Genomic DNA, 16,844 nt, shown 5'->3' on the forward strand with positions numbered 1-16,844 from the left:
GAGGTCTGCGAATCCATAGCAATATTTCTTATCAGCTGCTACATTTCTATAAATTAGAAGTCTTCTGGGGGAGGAGATGGCGCAGAGATCCCCAGCCTCCGTCCTCGAGGTAGCTCTCCTGCCGGGTAAACAGCATTGGCGAGAGGTGAGAGATATCTTCAAGGCACAGCTCGCTCCTGGCGACGGTGCTTTGCTTGCCTGCCTGGGGCTTGACGGGACGCTGGTATTGTGGGACCCGTCCGTCGAAGAGGATGCTCATTTGACGCTGGATGGAAGCTACCAGGAGTGAGTTAATTTCATTTACATTGATTGTAATACTTTTTAAATAAAATAAATGTTGCAGCACACCTCGATTTACATGTCACTTTTTCACAGTTCTGGTAAATAAGGACATATCTATCTTAATGCTAACATATAACGTGAACCAGGCCAGCAGAACGTAATGGTGTCATGGTTTATCCTAAACACTCAAACGTCTACTAGTTTCACAAAACTTAAGTAGCATAACATCACTTCCTAATTATTGTGACGTAACAATTAAGCAAATTCACAGGGTAGCCATCCTCACAATGTGTTTTTCAGTCCATGTCGTAATCAGCTAGGCTGGATGAAGCTTTCAGAGTGAAATAACTTCCTTGATTGTGTACAGTACTTTATTTGTAATCGTAGTATAGTATTATATACTGGGTTCAGTAAAAAGGAGACCACAGGTCATTTGGATGGAATCATTGTATTTGTGTATCATAACAAAGTGTGTGTTCACCTAGCTTTATGTGGGAGGATACTGTGAGCGGTCACATTGAGGGAGGCGGATCCACACGCCTGTTGGCCGTGAGGTCCGACTGTGAGCTGAAAATGTTGGAGGTAGATAGAGAAAAAGGAACAGCGCTCTCCGCTCACCTCGTTGGCGAATGTCTTGCACATTGCCTCTTGCAGGAGCAGCATGAGTCCTCAGGTTGGTCCAGAACTGACAATACTTTACCATATCATTTAGTTAGTTATTTATTTTGTAACGCTTCACATGTCAGCGGTTTTGTCTCTAGGTGGATGTAGCCCACAGGTGGCACGTGCGCTGTCGCTTGTGTCAGGTCATTGCCAGATGCTATTGGATGGCATCTGGCTGCTGCAGCTGGAGTGGTTTCCTGCGCAGGAAGTGGCCCAAACTTTAAGATGCTATCGACTCAGCCCTGTGGACAGCAGCCCTGCAGCTATAGTCCAGTGTTGCATGTGCCAACACTTTGCCTTCACCCTCAGTGAAAGCGGACTGATCTGTATCCTCAATATAAATTATTGAAAGACACTTTTAAGCGTATTGTCTAGAACCTGTTGATTGATTTATTGGTTTATTTGAGAGGGGACAGTGCAAATTCAGAAAACACCAGAAAAACCTACAGAAGGCTATTTTTCAGCTGTTGTGCCATGACCATTAAAAACAAACAAACAACAGCTGTTATAAGAGATAGTAAGACACTAGACATGTCCTTCACTGTACAGTACAATATTTAAATTTACAGCAGTTCAGAAGCATAAAGTAAAACTCATCCAAAAAGATTGTACACAGTAACGAAAACCACTCACTTATGAATATTCATGCTGTGACTGTCAAGCTATAATGTCCTTTTGAGAAATGAAAAGTGCTTGTTTCAAGCTGTTTGTCTCTCTGTAAATGTTATTGACACAGAAGACAAACCTATATTTCAATGCCAAAAATGTTGAACCAAACCGTATATTAACAAAAGTCCACTAGCTTAATGCTAACATGCTAACGTTAAGGGAAGTTAGCAAAGACAGTACTTAGACTCCAAACCTAAAAACTACTGCCTGCTGTAGTGACAAAATGAGGCTAAGAAATTTTTTTGGTTTTAATCTTTTTTTTTTTTGCAAAGAGTTGAAAGCATGTCCAAATTGTTGACATACACTGCTTACACTAACAAGATTGATGCAAAGAAAGAGGAGCACAGTTTGCAAAAGCACAGGCAGTGACTATTTCTACAAAAATCAACTAGCAAATTTAATTCCAGCTAAATTATGGAAGAATTGAGCAGAATAGTGTCCAATCTTCTTAACTGGGTGTCCAGCCATCTATGATGTTACTGACGGCGTCCTCTTGGCCTTCATTAATATTCCTGCCTACCTGAACGCCGAAATGACGGAGGAGACAGAGATGTCTGCTTCCTGGTCACAATTGCGCCTCCTGGAAGTGTCGGCTGACATGAGCACGGCTGTTGTCGTCACGCACAACAACGCTGCCGCTGCCATTGACCTCAACCGCTACTTCAGGTACATCCTCAACATCTGCTGTTTTCTTTTATCTTTTTATAATAATCATCACCATCATCTTCCAGGAAGAACCCTAACCACCTGCTCTGTCAGACCACACCCACTTATCCATCCCTGCGACCTCCGCTTCAGATGGACGAGGACAAAATGGCAAGCGCCAGCTTCAGCCTGGCTGCGCTGGGGTTCAACTTCAATGCTGACAGGTAAACTTCCTCTCTGATTTATTTATTTATTTTTTAATGTTCTCTTCAAAATGAACAGATTATTCACCTCCTGTTAGGTCTTGGGGCTCCCGTCTGACGTCCATGTACAACACGGCTCAGAACGATTCCTTTTGCTCGCCGCTCCAACCCATCGCAACCTCCTGGACCTCATCACTCCCCCGCCACGGGACCAACCCAGCCGTGCACATGGCCTGCAGCAGAGTTCGTCAAGGAGGAGCAAACGTCACCTTGGCCGTGCCTGAGTCGTCCGTCCCCTCTCTGCTATCCGTCTGCAACTTCTCCGCCATGTTGGTGTTTGCCCCACCTGGAAACATGCAGACGACGTCCGTCCTTTGGGACTTTGCGACTGGGAACGTGAGCTACCACCAGGCGGAAGGCCCGGCGGCAGTGGTGGAATTGTGTGGACAGAAACATCACGCGGTGCTCCTCAAGAGTGAGTCAATGGGTGCTCAAGTTACAAATAGGCATGGGCCAATAACCGGGATGATGGTTTACCGTGGTTTTAAAAGTCAAGGTTTAACCGGTAATACTATCTACCTGGTAATCTTTTTTCACTTGAGCTGACAAAGGGGGCGTTTAAACAGGGCAAAAGATGATTAGCTACGTATGCGTGTCTAAACCAATAAATACACTAAATTTTGGTGATGTTGACACTTCTTGAAGATGATTGGACGAAGCGTTACCAATCGAAATCAAGTTATGATGCTAAGAACGGCCTCCATGCCTTTTTTGGATCATACACGATGGCTCTCAAAACACGACTTCAAAAAATACATTTTGATCAAACGCATTCTCCTGCTCGTAAAACCAATTTGGTATTTGTGCCTCACAATGGGCATTCATGGAAGCACAGTGCAGATAATGATGCAGTATCACAGGTGCTTGCACAGTTGACTCAATAAGCCACCTGGCAAAATAATTAGATGGCAATTGCTGTTTTTTTTTTAACATGGTATGCATGTAGAATAAGGTGGAGGACTTAAAATAGCTTTATAAGAACAATTAAAAATCAAGAATGTTAATTAACCAAACATGGTATACATTTTTCAATGTACAAAATATGAATTTTTTAAAAAATAAAATAGATTGTATTCCATGCAAAAAATATTTTTTTTAATGACACTAATCATGGTAGACATTTCTTAGTGCCCCAAATATTTTATTTATTTGAAAATTTACAGTAGATTGTGCTCAGTGGAGATGTAATTTGAATACCACACTGATTTTTTTCCTCAAGCTTATCATACCGTCATAATCTGGTATCGGCTTATGCTTTGCTGCAACTAAAGATTATTTTAATAACAATAATAATCAACTTAGTTGATAAATCCATGAACCAGATTAAATAAACTTTTCTATTTCCATCCTCTGCAGAGTCGGGAATATTCCAGGTTTTGTTTTCGGTGTCACGGCAGGAGCTTCTGAACAGTTTGATGATGTTTGGAAGCGCAGCCACAGTGGACGCCCTTTGTCACCTCAACACATGGGAGCGCTGCTCCATCCCCATCCACTCTTTGAAGGTAAACGCTGGAGTCAGCGCTGCCCATCTTGCTAGTCGTAGACCGCGTTGTCCATCTGCTGTGTTGTTACCATTTTACAGGCCGGCGTTAAGAACCGGCAGCTAGACACCGTTGATTTCTACTTGAAGAGCAAAGAAGACCTTCTGAAGACGCACAGCACTAGCAGTTTCACAGAACGTACGACCTGTCATTTAATCATTTTTCTCACGTAACATATTTGCTCGAATTAAATTTAACTCAATGACTGCTGCCAGATGTTTTTAAATCAGTGTTACGCAAATTTCAATCATGTTGACTTTTGTTTGTGTTTCTCTCAACAAAGGCGTCCAGACTTTGTGTCCCGCCTTAGACCTGCTGTGCGCCGCCATCCGTGAATCGCGCAATGACGCTCAGAGCCGCCAGTTCTCGGAGCAGCTGCTCAATCTCACACTGAACTTTGTCAACGCTCAGATACGCTACATGCTAATTAACATGAGCTGTAAAGATGCCACACTCTCACACCTAGTGCAATGCAGGTTATCATTAGCGCTGAGTGTGTCTCTGTGTGTGTTTTGTAGATGAGGATGAAGACGTCCGTGGCTGTGTGGACATTCTGAACGTGTATTTGACAGAGCTCAGGACCTTCATGAAGAATTATCCATGGCCTGCAGAGGGTGCCAAAAATCACAAAGCTCAAGCTACTGTTGAGGAAAAAGACGAATGGGACGGGCTCCCCACAGAGGTAACTTCTCATTTGATTCTTCTTTCCAACCAGGAGGGGACGTCTCTTTCTCACTCCTTTATACCCATTACACACAGAAACAAATGCCTTTCATATTGGCATTCACGACTTTTATACTGGCTTATATAGTAGTGAAATAGATGTGTACTTGCTTCATATGGATTTATACAATCCCTTTTACAGGAAGTAGTTCGTCTGTCCGTCCTGACCAATCAGATCCCCAGAGCACAGGCAGTGTTTCGGCGCCAGGGCCTTCCTGAAGGGCGTCTGCCGGCCTTCAGGGCAACAGGCTTGCGTCTGGTCTTCTCCTCTCTGCAGGAACGAGATCTGCCGACCGCTATCTCGCTTCTCACCAACATGGTGGGTGTCTGGACAGGAATTCTTTTTTTTGCTCTGACTCCAATGACTTCCACCTTGTTTTTCCAGGGTTTCAATGTGAAGAAGGAACTACATCGCATCTGCATCTACACACAAGACAGTGACCTCAGGGACTTTGTGGTCAGTTGTTTATGTCCTTTCATGTGCTCACATGGGCGACCTTCATATTAACTTGTAACTTTTCATGCTGACATTCAAGCCTTTTACCATGTTTTACAAGCCTTTGACACTGACATGTCTCATTCCATACTGACTTATATCCCTCTTATTGTCCCTTACTCTTTCACACCGACTTTTACACATCTATCATAATAACTTGTATCATTTTTATATGGGCCTGCACCCGTGCCAACTTAGACCCATTTACACTGCCATATACCCTTTCACACTAACCCTATCCCTGGGGTGCCCAAGTCCGGTCTTTGGGACTTGGCCACCCCTGCCCTAACCCTATCTATTATAATTCCTTGTATCCCTTTTATACTGACATATGCCCATTTCACATTGAATTGTAGCCTTTCACGCTATTGTATACCCTTTCACACTGACTTTCACGCCTGTTACAATGACTTGTATTCCTTTCACATTGACTTGTGCAATTTACACTAACTTACGCCCCTTTTAAACTGTAATAAGCTCCTCCCATACCCCCGTATACTTCACTCCTTTCTCACTGACATTAACCTTTTCACACTGACTTTTACACACCTATTATAATGACTTACATTTCTTTACTCCGACATGTACTCATTTCACACTGACTTGTAGCCTTTCACACTGTCATATACACTTTAACATAAAATGTCGCATCAAATGTCACTTCTATTCCTTTTAGGTTGACCTGGACGATTTCACTGTAACTTTTGCTCCTTTTGAACTGTAATAAATTCATACCCTACTGCCTTATATGTCTTTCGCACTGGCATGTCATATACCCTTTAACACTGATTCGTACACCGTGTCCATACTCATGTACCATATTCACACTGACATACACGTTTTATAGTGACTCATACCCTTTGGCACTGTCCTCTACTTCTTGTGCTCATGTCTACCATAAGACATTTCTTCCTCACTGCTCTTTGGGAAGTACAATTCACCTTATTCTGTGATTGGTCACTCCCTCAGGTGGAGGAGCTACGCAGACGACGTCACTTTTCCGAGGAGGAGCTAGACAGTGTGGCATTCATCAAGAAAGGGGAACATGTGGCCTCTCTTACGCCTCGTCACTATCCACACGGCACCTTGGAAAGCAGGTGAGAACGCCATTATTGAGTGGTCGCCGACTGCAGTTGTTTTGGAAATGGAACATCATCTTGTCAATCATCTAGATCACTACAGCTGCTCCTGCACGAAGGGGCTGCTGGAGATGGAGAGCTCCTGGATGAAGTTCTGGGTCAGGAAATAGAAGAGCAGCAAGAGAAAGGACTTTGGGAGGAAGTGAGGCTGGATTGGGTGAAGAACTGGGAGCAAAGCAGCAGGACGACCATCTTGTTGTCTAGAAGCAAGCATGATGGTAGGACTTTTTGGATTGGCTGAGAAACATCCCTCATGGCGTAGCATGGCGATTTAGTGGTTAATAGGTATGCTTCACAGTATAAAGGATCAGGGTTCCACATGGGGATATGGCCTTTCTCTGTGAAGTTTGCATGTTAGCACATTTGGTTAATTGACGAGATGTACTGTCCATAGTTGTGTATGTTCTCAATCTACGTCCTTGATGTGATCTTAAGAGTTGAACTGGTGTGAGAGTGCGGTTCTGTGGGGTCACATGACCTCATTCCACAACCACACTGCCCTGCTGGCCTGGATGAAGAGCGACGTGGCCTCTGGTGATCCCCGATGGCCAAAGTTGACGGCGGAAGTGGTCAACGACAACACGCGGAGCAGCCACTTCCTCAGGGAGGAAATCCTGGACGTGCTCGCCAGGTAAGACACATGGTCACCACTACCTTAGACTTATAACAACCTGTAGAAGTTGTATACTAATTTCTGATTCTTTCTTGCTAACTTGGACCGAATGCAAATGGACATCTACACTTTAAAATTGTCACCTCTTATTCACTGACATCTGTACAGCTTGCACATTGCCATATAACACTTCCACAGGCGGGGCATATTCATCCCGGACGAGCTGTCTGACTTGAATCAGCTTTTGTGGCGCGTGGCTCAGGGTAGCTGTCTGATGTCTTCATCGCCGCTTATTTGCCGGGATCTTGGCCTTGACATCCACTCGCGGGTCATCAGTTGGTGTCTGGAGCGCCAACTGCAATTCCTCCTCTACACCTACCTGGAGCATTACAGGTGTGCATTTGCCTAATGTACAGTTCATGTTGTAAGAATTCATTTAGTGCGCTTAGTGCACACAAACCCTAGGAACCCTTCCCCTGCCTTGATGGGGAAAGGATATAATACTGCATTAAGAAACTGCATTTATGCTGTTTTGACTAAGCATATTCCGTGTGATAAATAAGGTTGGTAGGTATTTATCCTGTGAAGGAAAGCAAAGCATGTTGTTCTTGGGCAGGTTGACTCCCAGGAACTGTCCTGTCCTGTCCAGTGGAGGCCTGACTCACTCACAGCCATGGTCAGATATGATGGTGAAAATGCAGGAAATCACCACTAACTTGACAGGTGAGATGCCATATAGTGATGCCTTGAGATATAAGTTTAATTCACATCATGGATCATGGCCTTTACTCAAACATATGTGACTTAAATCTACCCTGAGCTGGGCCTCAGGCTAGTGCCAGGTGTGTTGCATGAATGATGAACTATGTTCTTAGCTCATTCACTGCCAGCCCAATTAAAAGAGATCTTTAACAAATAGCCAACAATGACAGTGAATGAGTTGGACAACCACAACAGTCGGACTGAAGCGTGGATCAGAAGCTTCTCAGCAAAAATAAATGTTCAATAATAATTAAAAAATCGGACATATTAGTAGTCGCAGACATGTGAGTTAATGAAAATATTGACTTGCACTTTGTCCAATTTTAGCAGCAAAATGCAAGCATTTAGTGGCAGTCTGAATGCAGACTAGAGCAGCAGTCCTCTAGGCCTGTAAAGACCATGTGCCATGTGGGTGATGCCTCATTTTCTTTTCCTCAATCCTGTGTGTCCTTCAGACCCAGCGTTGATCCACCAGGCCAGTTTGACATGCGCTCAGGTTCTTCTACCAGGAAGTCCCCCATCCCTCAACTCGCTTCTCTTGGAGGGTCACAGCCTTCTCGCCCTCGCTACCATCATGTTTGCCCCTGGTGGAATTGACCAGGTCAGCTTTGTGGCCTCAAACCAATTTAGTGTATATCAATTTCAGGATTTTACCATTGTAATTTCACACTGACTTCAGACTTTATTACAGTGACTTGGACCTCTTTTACTCTACTGTTGGCCTTTTTGTGTGCCTTTCAGATTGACCTTTTGTACCACATTGCACTCTAACATATATACCCATTTTATCCTTCACCCAATTCACAGAGTTGTCGTCTACATCCTGTTCAGCAGGTGGTGGTCCAGGGTGAAAGTCGGTCCCAGGGCGAGTTCTCTGTGGACCCTCAACTGATGAAGATGGCATTGAAGGCATACCCCAAACTGAAGGCAGCGCTGTTCCCGGCAGGACCTCGAGGGACAGGCCCTTTCACAGATGTATCGGTTTACCACCTTTTACAGGTTAGCCAGGGAAAAAAAATGAAGTCATGAAGTGGGTATAATGTGTACACAAAATACAAACTAATAATATTGTTGTCTTTCCTGGAAAGTTTGGTAAACGAATGGAGCACACTTTTTTTTTTTTTTTTGAGGTCGTGGACATTGTGTAAGGCAGTGTCAGGCGAAGAAAAAATTTTGCAGTAAATTAGAGTCTACTCAATCAGGATTTCACCCATCAGCGAGTTAAAAATAATAGACTCCCAACCTGATCATAAGATGGGGCAATTTGTCTAATTAAATGATCTGTTTATAATACTTGTATGCTGTTGATAGAGTATCAACAAAAATATTTATATGTATAAAATACAGTAAAGCCTTTTTGCCACGGTTTGCCATTTCCAGTAAAACAAAACACCTTGAGACAGAAATAGGGATGCAATTATTTATTAAATTACCCTAATCATCCACCCATCATTTGATTTTCAGTTACTTTACAGCCCTAAGTAAATAGCGCTAATAAGGAACTGATGCTACTCAGACATTTTTAGCGCTCGATAAAATCAATACAAGTGCTAATAAAGGGCAAGTGTGGCCCCTAAAAACATTCATACAATATATAATTTGCGAATAAAATGAACACTATTGCAAATAAAAGGCTAATGTGGCTCCTAAAAACATTCATAAAATATATCATTTGTAGGATTGATTGCTCTTGAAATTATGATATTACATCCTGTCACCACTTTTGTATAAAAAGTACATATCAAGATTGATCAGAGGGGCATTAAGCCTGAATAGAATAAATAGTAGTACAGTCACTGTGGAAAAATTATGTAAGTACAAGTTTCAGTTGTACACGTTATATTCAGGACATATATTTTTTTAAACGGCTGCAAAACAGATTCAAATGGAACCATTTTTACTGAAGCTTAGTTGGGGACCCTTTCTGCTTCTTGCCATTTTCCAGGCACTGCATCCTCTGGACCCGTGCCGGCTGTTTGGCTGGCAGGCGGGAAACTCACTGAACTCCATCGGTACGTTGATGGACACATACATACGATGCCCGATCGCATGACTGCCAACTGACTTTCAGTCTTCCCGTTGTCATAGAAACAACAGAGCTGCCTCACTTCTCCAGCCCACACCTGGTGGACTCTTTTGCCCTGATAGAGCGTTTGGACTTCCTCTACTACCTACAACATGGCCGACCTGCTTTCGCCTTTGCCACCTTCCTGCTGCAGCAGCTGATTGGCTGCCACCACGTCGGGAAAATGTGAGAAGTGGACCGCACTCAGTCACTGAGATCAGGCTTTGAACATGAGTACTTTTGTGCTTGTATGTGTGTGTGTAATAGTTTGCAGCAAGCTCAGCAGCAGGTACACATTTTGGCAGTGCAGAATTTCAATCTGGCGTCCGTGGCGGCGGCTGTGGTTTGTTTCTGTGAGCTTCTCGGACTCAACAGCCTCCTAATCAGAGTCGATGTTAAAGTCCTCAACACTATCTGGACGCACTGGAAACTTGAGCGCACGCGCTGTGCACACACGCAGCCTCTGCCCACTCTTGGTAAAAATACTTTTTCTCTCTCAAACACACACACAGACACATAAATACACAGTATCTCATGTCTAGTGGCGAAAGGTGTCAACTTGGTGGAGGCGGAGCCAGGAGTAAAGGAAGAGTTGATCGGTTACCTGGAATCTGCCGTGACTGACAGCATGGAAGTCAAAGATGTCAACAGGTGGGCATCTTAATCATCATCAAGGTCACCTTTACCTTCATCATTATCATCATGTTAATTTTTTTCTTGCCAGGAGTTCATGGGAAGCTGCTCAAGAGTGGGCATTGCCAGTGGAGTTTTGTCGTCTTCACGGACTTCCACTGAGCTGCGCTTATCCCACCCACTGTGCACATGATGGACATTTCCTGAACTTCCTATTGTTTGTGCAACTTCATCGCTTCACATCACAGCAGGTCACATGCCCACCATGTTTCGACTTCCTGCCTCATTATTTTCTACCCGTCTGAGCATATTCTAATTCCCGTGCGTCCAGGTTGACTCCCTGCTGTTCCAGTTTGGCCCCGCCCTCCAGGAACACCTTCACTTGGCATTTGGCGAGTTGAAGTTGTTCACTGGGAAGACCTCAGGGGGCCCGGCGACCCCCGGGGACCTCTTCCAAGTGCTTCTGCGGAGCCAGGAGGAGGCGGATTCTAGCAGGTATCTGCTGAAAGAAGCGCTGAAGCATCGCAGCCCCTCGCTGGCCGTGCTGGCTGCCTGTCAACAGGTGATCTTAGTCTCGCCTTCTGTCAAATCTCACACCGTGTTAGCTGCATCATTCAGCAAGTGTGTGTTAATGGTCAGGAGGCAGAGCTTGTGTCGTGCCTGTGCGTGTGGCTTCTCACCGTCATCGACGACATGGCTGCCCAGGAAGTCGCCACGCGTCTGTCAGATGACCCCCATCCCCACCCATGGACCCTGCACCACCTGTCTATCATCTACCGGACCTTCCTAGGCCGGGGTCTGATTGGAGCCCAGATACTCTTGCGGGGGTTTCAGCTCTTTATGAGGGTGATCACTGCTACTGTCTTACGTCGTGACTGTTACCAAATTTTGTGCGTGCGTGAGTCTTTGCTTGCATTTGCATGTTGTTGCTTTTGGTATTTTTGATGCATTTATGATGCAAACAATTCCAAACGACACTTGTCTTTTGTAAATTATTGACACTCTGCTTGCAATCATGGATTGGGTGTCCGGTTCTGATGGTTATGTTTTGTTATTTTTGCACTTCTAGGACTGCCCGCTGCTGGATGTGCTCAGCATGTTCCTGCTCTCCTGCGACCACAAGAACTTCAGCAAAGCGAAAATCAAACTCCAAAACTTCCACACCAGCATCACCAATGTCAGTAAACGACACATGCACATATCAATATGACAGCAGCATTCTTCTTTCTCTTCATCTCAGCTTTATTCTCATCTTTGTCTCCCCACCCTTGCCTATCACTGTTCCCGATTATCTTCTTCAGCTGAGCATCAGCGGCGAGCCGCCCCCCAGTGGAGTGCCGCTGCAGTGGTTGTGTAGCGAGGCATGGTTTTTGCTCTTGCTCTTGTGTCAGCGTATGTGCTCACACTATGAGCAGCGGCGCCTCCTGCAGGTCTTGGCATACAGCGACGTGATGAGCAAGGACAACGGTGAGTAGACACTTGAGACAACGTGGCGCAAAATATAGAGGAGGAGCTCATGGACACAATTTGTGGACTTTATATATGTGTGTGTAGGTCCAGACTTCAAGAAGCTGAGTCAGCTGAGTGACCTCCTGCAGGGAACAGGAATGTGCGTGTCTCCCAGGTTGCTGCAGTGTAATTCGTCCTCTGTCCAACAGGAAGAGTTCCAGGCTACTGTAGATGCCCTGCAGGCTAGCGGTTTCTACGCACAAGCACGAAGCGTCGCTACTCTCGCACAACTTCCTGTACAACGGCTGCTCATGTGTCAGGTGAAATCTTGGGCGCACACTTCCTGTCTGCTCATCTTCATACTTATTGTTGAATCTTATACCAACATAGTGAGTTGCCATGTTGCTTCTGCCGTGCCCCATTTTTACTTCTTGATGATAGATGTTTTTACTTCCTGCCTTGCCATTTCTACTTCCTGTTTAATCATATTCCTACATCCTACATTTCATAGTGGTTCGTTGAACTGATACACACATTTGCTTTACTGGTGAATAAAACTGCAGATAAATCGTTGTGGCTTATAGTCCAAAATTCTCAGCAAGTTACTTTTTCAAACAAGTAATCAAGTTCCTTTTTCAAGATGATGTTGTTCCTGCATTAACCTCTTTTGATTTAGTCACGTTTCTACTTCCTGTCAAGCCATGTATCCGCTTCCCGTGTGCGGTTTTCCTTTTAAAGCTCTTCCTACTTTGTCTGTCTATGAAGCTGGTCCAGGAGTTAGAGCTTCAGCGTTCCAAGCGTCAGTGGTCCCGGCTGGAGAGTCGAGTTTGCTTTTGGAGGAAGTGCCACCAACAACTTGAAGAGGAGCATGTGGATCCCGACTCTGCTTCCCGCTTCTTCCTGTCTCAGGTGGACTCGGCGCTCTCCGAATCGGCGGCGGCCTCCGAGTTTCAGTCGGAACTGCTGGCCGTACGAGAGGGCTGCCTGTTGCTCGCCGTTGCCGCCCACTGGCTGTCACTGTGCCGCCCGGCTCCCGTAGAGCAGATAGAGAGCCTTGAGAAGAAGATGTGGCTGGGCCGTGTCCGACAGCATGACCTGGTGGTTTCTATCCAAAGGGAGAGCGTCTTCAACCTTCTTCCGCCGGACGTCAACACGTACGACCTCCTCATGAAGGAATTTTCATTCTGCAACATTCCGGCGCTCCGCGCAGACACGCTCCTCAGCCTAGAAGGACTTCCCGGTCCGGCCGAAGAGCATCTGGACGTAGATCCGCTCCTTGGACCAGCGGAGAAGACCACGCTAGCATTACTTCTGGACGTCGCGTTGGACATGGGCAGCGTCCATGAAGTCAGCCGCGCCTGTCGATACTTTTCGCTCTATCATCCCGATCTCTGGCTGCTCCTGCGTTGCCGAGGCCTGGCATCCGGAGAAGTCGCACCCCAAGTGTCAGACGAGCCCGAAGCGACGCCCAGGAGGCTCCTACACGCCTGTGAGGAATACACTGCCTACAATTAGTTTTCATTAATTGCTCACTACCTGTAGCTAGGTTTCATGCGTTAACGATTTTTTGCAACTACTGTTAGTTGTTGACCACTTGCAACTAGTTTTCATGAGTCATGTACTTTCCACAACAAGTTAAGTTTGTGTTTGGGTTTGTGTTGTCAAACATCTGGGCACTTCGGATGGGTGAATGTCAAACAGACAGCCCAGAGGGAGGCAAGAATTGGATGGATTTGACATTTTTCATTAGTTATTGAACATCCATAACTAGTTATGGAGTTGCTAACTTTCTTATTGATGACCTGTAATGATTGTCTATAACTAGTTCTCATGAGTTGTTGACTATCAGCAAATGGTTTTCATTCTTTGTTTTTTAGGGCTGTCTTTTCAAATCAATTTAGAAATGATTATCCTAACACATTTTCTACTGAATAATAGGGTAATCCGATGCCACCGTTGGTAGACGGTGAATAGGCAATGACTGCTTTAAGATAGACTATTTTGGATGTTTATGTGGCCTGGAAATGTCTGGTATGACATTTTCTGGAGGAGAAAAATTTTGCGTCAACATTTTTTCGGACGACTAGGACAGTTTATCACCCGTAAACAAGGTGTGCTGCTCGCTTGACGTTCTGCAACTAGTTTTCCTGACTTCATGAGTTGTTGACATGTTTGTAAACAGTTTTTAATAGTTGTCATGACTTCATAATTGTCCGCGATGGATTTAGATGAGTTGTTGCCTACCTGCAACCTGTTTTAATAAGATGTTGACTGTCCACAACAAGTTACCAACTTGAGTCGGACAGTAGTTCAAATGGTCCGTACCATTAATGTAGTGATTGCCTGCCCAGTAAAGATGGATTTTTCATGTCCATGGCAGTCTTTTGTACTGACTGCATTAAGAGCACCTGGGAGTTTGAGAAGGGTCAGTTGTTGACTAAGTTGGACATTTTTCAAGTCCACCAAGTTTGTGTGTGTCGCTCGGTGTGCTTGGCATGTAAGCGTCGTCAGTAAGTGATCATTATCAAAATGTACTTTTGTTTTGTCAGCACCATCTGTCAGCAGCTTGTCGTCGTTCGTGATGCTTCCACCTCTTCCTGAAGACGACGTCGCCGTGCAGTTGCAGAAGATGGCCGAACAGTGTTGCCATGGTTACAACTATTGCAAACAAGTTATCAGCCTCTATCAGCTCTCTAAGGTAAATGCCGACGGCATCCATCCGTCAATCAATCAATGTAATGGCCTTTTACTCTTGGGCATGTGAAAATGTGTTTGAATGGCCTCTTAATGACAAGACCACCACCCTGAAGTCCCTCTCCTTACTTAGTCTAAGACCTGTTTATTTGTGCATTTTTGAGTCCACATATTTATATTCCTGCATATCCAGTAGGCATGGGCCAAAATCAGATTTTGACTGTATTAGTTAATCTTACAGGACTTGATATTACAAGTCCTTGGATAATTAGAACTTGGCTTTGAGTGGGGGACAGTGGGGTATGATAACTTTGAGCAAAAAATATCTTGGTGTCACCGTATAAAACTTTTAGTCCATTTAACGCATCTGTTTTATTTTTAAACAAAACATTGAATATTTGGTACCGTGTTTAGTACAAATAAATACATAAATAAACAAATACACTAAGATTTTAAGACAAAGACCTCCTCCTTTTACTCCATGCATGCTAAGAAGGTTAACAAAAAAGACTATTTTATTTAGACTCCTGGCTTGTTGAGTCAACTCTGCAAGCAGTAGTCATACTGTACCACCGAACTGTGCCACGCTTTCATGAATGTCCATTGTGAGGCACACTATACTCAATAAAAATCCTCTAAAATGTTATAAATAATAGTTTCAAAATAACGAAAATAACTAAAGTTATACAGAAAGCAAGTTTGTTTGACTAGCATGCGCACATGTTTGTTTTTGATCAAAAATGAGCACCTATCTTAAATACCTTGAGTTTTTATCACCACAGTAAACCGTCAACCCGGTCATCAGCCCATTTACATTATTTGTGTGTGTGTTTTTGTGTTTGTGTATTGACAGGAGCTGCAATGTCCCTTCAGTCAGATGAGCAGCGAGGATCCGAGCAGCATTCTTGAGAAACTACTGCTATGCGATCATCCCGAACGCTTCCGGAACGCTCAAATGTTCATCCGAGCTCAAAGTTTCTCCGCCGACGTCGTAGCCGAGTTGGTTGCGGCCACACTGGTGCGCGCCAAACAGGAGCACGCGCACCAAATGCAAGCTGGTAGGAGGAGAGCAACGGAGTGATGATTTTACAGCACAGCCTGGTTCTGTAGATGCATTTGACAAAGTGTGTTTGTTTGCGCCTGTGCAGAGAGACATGTGGTCCGACCGTCCGAGGGTCGAGATTCGCTGGTCCAGCTGATCACTTTGTGTGAGGATCCCAACCTGGTGGGAGTCAAAGTTTTGGAGAAGCTGAAATGCGTTCCACTCAGGGAGCTCAGCTGCAGTATGACAAACACGCACAGGCATACATACACAATGATTACACGTATGCACATGCAATACAAATGCGTGGTTACACGCACACACGCACAGTTACAACCACTGTTGTCATCGTTACCTTGAAAAAGTAACTTACTTTGTGGATTACTTGTTTGAAAATTAAACCCCGCTTTACTGATTACATGCATTATATGGTCGTTACTGGTTACTTCCAAATGGACACATTTCGGAGTACGTTACCTCCACACACACATAGGTTTACTTATTACGCATGCGTAGATAAGATACACAAACTCACACACGCATCTGCATGTACACACTTAACATATTTATATATGTTCATAAGCACATAAACACACATTTAAGACTTTCACTTGTGTCCCAGTTACTCATGTTATCGTTGTTGTATAGTTGTGGAGTTGCTAATCGTCGCTCACGACTGCTTCAGCGTGACATGCAACATGGAAGGAATCGTCCGAGTACTGCAGGCCGCCAGACACTTAAGCCACGCTTACTTGGCCCCTGGCGAACACTACGGCCTCTTGGTGAGCGGGGACATCGCTTTCTTTCCCAGTGCCTATGAACATGTTGCCGTTTTAATCCTTGCACAAAGAGATTTGATTGTCTCATTGACGTTTGAGACATTGAACACACCACAGACGCTGGTATTTCTAACATCTTTGTAGACATTGAACTAGCAGCCCAAGTCTGATTATTGCACCGCTATTAAAGATGAATGAAATGCAGATATGGAGGTAAGCTATGATGCCTTCAGGTACGTGTACTGACGGGAATCGGCAGATACAACGAGATGACGTATGTGTTTGACCTGCTGCATCAGAACCATCGTTTTGAGATGCTACTCAGAAAGAAAATTGACATGGACAGAGGACAGGTGGAACTCACGCCGACTCACACGCACACGTAC

General features: G+C 44.6%; 1 protein-coding gene and 1 long non-coding RNA gene across 5 annotated transcripts in view; one reads left to right on the forward strand and one right to left on the reverse strand.

Moving 5' to 3' along the window:
* spg11 (SPG11 vesicle trafficking associated, spatacsin) overlaps positions 1 to 16,844 on the forward strand; it is a 20,197-nt gene continuing 3,353 nt past the window's right edge. The window contains exons 1-35 of one of the 3 annotated variants that reach the window (XM_088416751.1): positions 1 to 285; positions 768 to 955; positions 1,044 to 1,271; positions 2,079 to 2,280; positions 2,346 to 2,483; positions 2,561 to 2,937; positions 3,879 to 4,024; positions 4,105 to 4,201; positions 4,347 to 4,502; positions 4,582 to 4,745; positions 4,929 to 5,105; positions 5,172 to 5,243; positions 6,252 to 6,379; positions 6,455 to 6,639; positions 6,857 to 7,052; positions 7,233 to 7,427; positions 7,651 to 7,757; positions 8,252 to 8,397; positions 8,628 to 8,795; positions 9,742 to 9,808; positions 9,885 to 10,047; positions 10,129 to 10,337; positions 10,404 to 10,512; positions 10,586 to 10,745; positions 10,826 to 11,056; positions 11,134 to 11,340; positions 11,564 to 11,671; positions 11,796 to 11,961; positions 12,049 to 12,263; positions 12,709 to 13,432; positions 14,493 to 14,641; positions 15,491 to 15,695; positions 15,786 to 15,920; positions 16,328 to 16,461; positions 16,692 to 16,811. In XM_088416751.1, coding sequence (XP_088272877.1) covers positions 77 to 285; positions 768 to 955; positions 1,044 to 1,271; positions 2,079 to 2,280; positions 2,346 to 2,483; positions 2,561 to 2,937; positions 3,879 to 4,024; positions 4,105 to 4,201; positions 4,347 to 4,502; positions 4,582 to 4,745; positions 4,929 to 5,105; positions 5,172 to 5,243; positions 6,252 to 6,379; positions 6,455 to 6,639; positions 6,857 to 7,052; positions 7,233 to 7,427; positions 7,651 to 7,757; positions 8,252 to 8,397; positions 8,628 to 8,795; positions 9,742 to 9,808; positions 9,885 to 10,047; positions 10,129 to 10,337; positions 10,404 to 10,512; positions 10,586 to 10,745; positions 10,826 to 11,056; positions 11,134 to 11,340; positions 11,564 to 11,671; positions 11,796 to 11,961; positions 12,049 to 12,263; positions 12,709 to 13,432; positions 14,493 to 14,641; positions 15,491 to 15,695; positions 15,786 to 15,920; positions 16,328 to 16,461; positions 16,692 to 16,811 — 6,381 coding nt within the window. In that variant the 5' untranslated portion in view covers positions 1 to 76. Of the gene's footprint in view, positions 286 to 767; positions 956 to 1,043; positions 1,272 to 2,078; positions 2,281 to 2,345; positions 2,484 to 2,560; positions 2,938 to 3,878; positions 4,025 to 4,104; positions 4,202 to 4,346; positions 4,503 to 4,581; positions 4,746 to 4,928; positions 5,106 to 5,171; positions 5,244 to 6,251; positions 6,380 to 6,454; positions 6,640 to 6,856; positions 7,053 to 7,232; positions 7,428 to 7,650; positions 7,758 to 8,251; positions 8,398 to 8,627; positions 8,796 to 9,741; positions 9,809 to 9,884; positions 10,048 to 10,128; positions 10,338 to 10,403; positions 10,513 to 10,585; positions 10,746 to 10,825; positions 11,057 to 11,133; positions 11,341 to 11,563; positions 11,672 to 11,795; positions 11,962 to 12,048; positions 12,264 to 12,708; positions 13,433 to 14,492; positions 14,642 to 15,490; positions 15,696 to 15,785; positions 15,921 to 16,327; positions 16,462 to 16,602; positions 16,812 to 16,844 lie in introns of those variants that run through there. The other 2 variants (XM_088416752.1, XM_088416753.1) reach the window with 2 other exon arrangements.
* The window catches only part of LOC148422239 (uncharacterized), a 5,433-nt gene continuing 3,583 nt past the window's right edge, over positions 14,995 to 16,844 (reverse strand). Inside the window, exons 2-3 of one of the 2 annotated variants that reach the window (XR_015865860.1) lie at positions 15,804 to 15,859; positions 14,995 to 15,692 (exon numbers count right to left, since the gene is read on the reverse strand). This is a non-coding gene — a long non-coding RNA (uncharacterized LOC148422239). The other variant, XR_015865861.1, reaches the window with a different exon arrangement.

Source organism: Hippichthys cyanospilos, chromosome 6, assembly GCF_059441005.1.
Source record: "Hippichthys cyanospilos isolate Australia breed blue-spotted pipefish chromosome 6, RoL_Hcya_1.0, whole genome shotgun sequence".
NCBI classification, from domain to species: domain Eukaryota; kingdom Metazoa; phylum Chordata; class Actinopteri; order Syngnathiformes; family Syngnathidae; genus Hippichthys; species Hippichthys cyanospilos.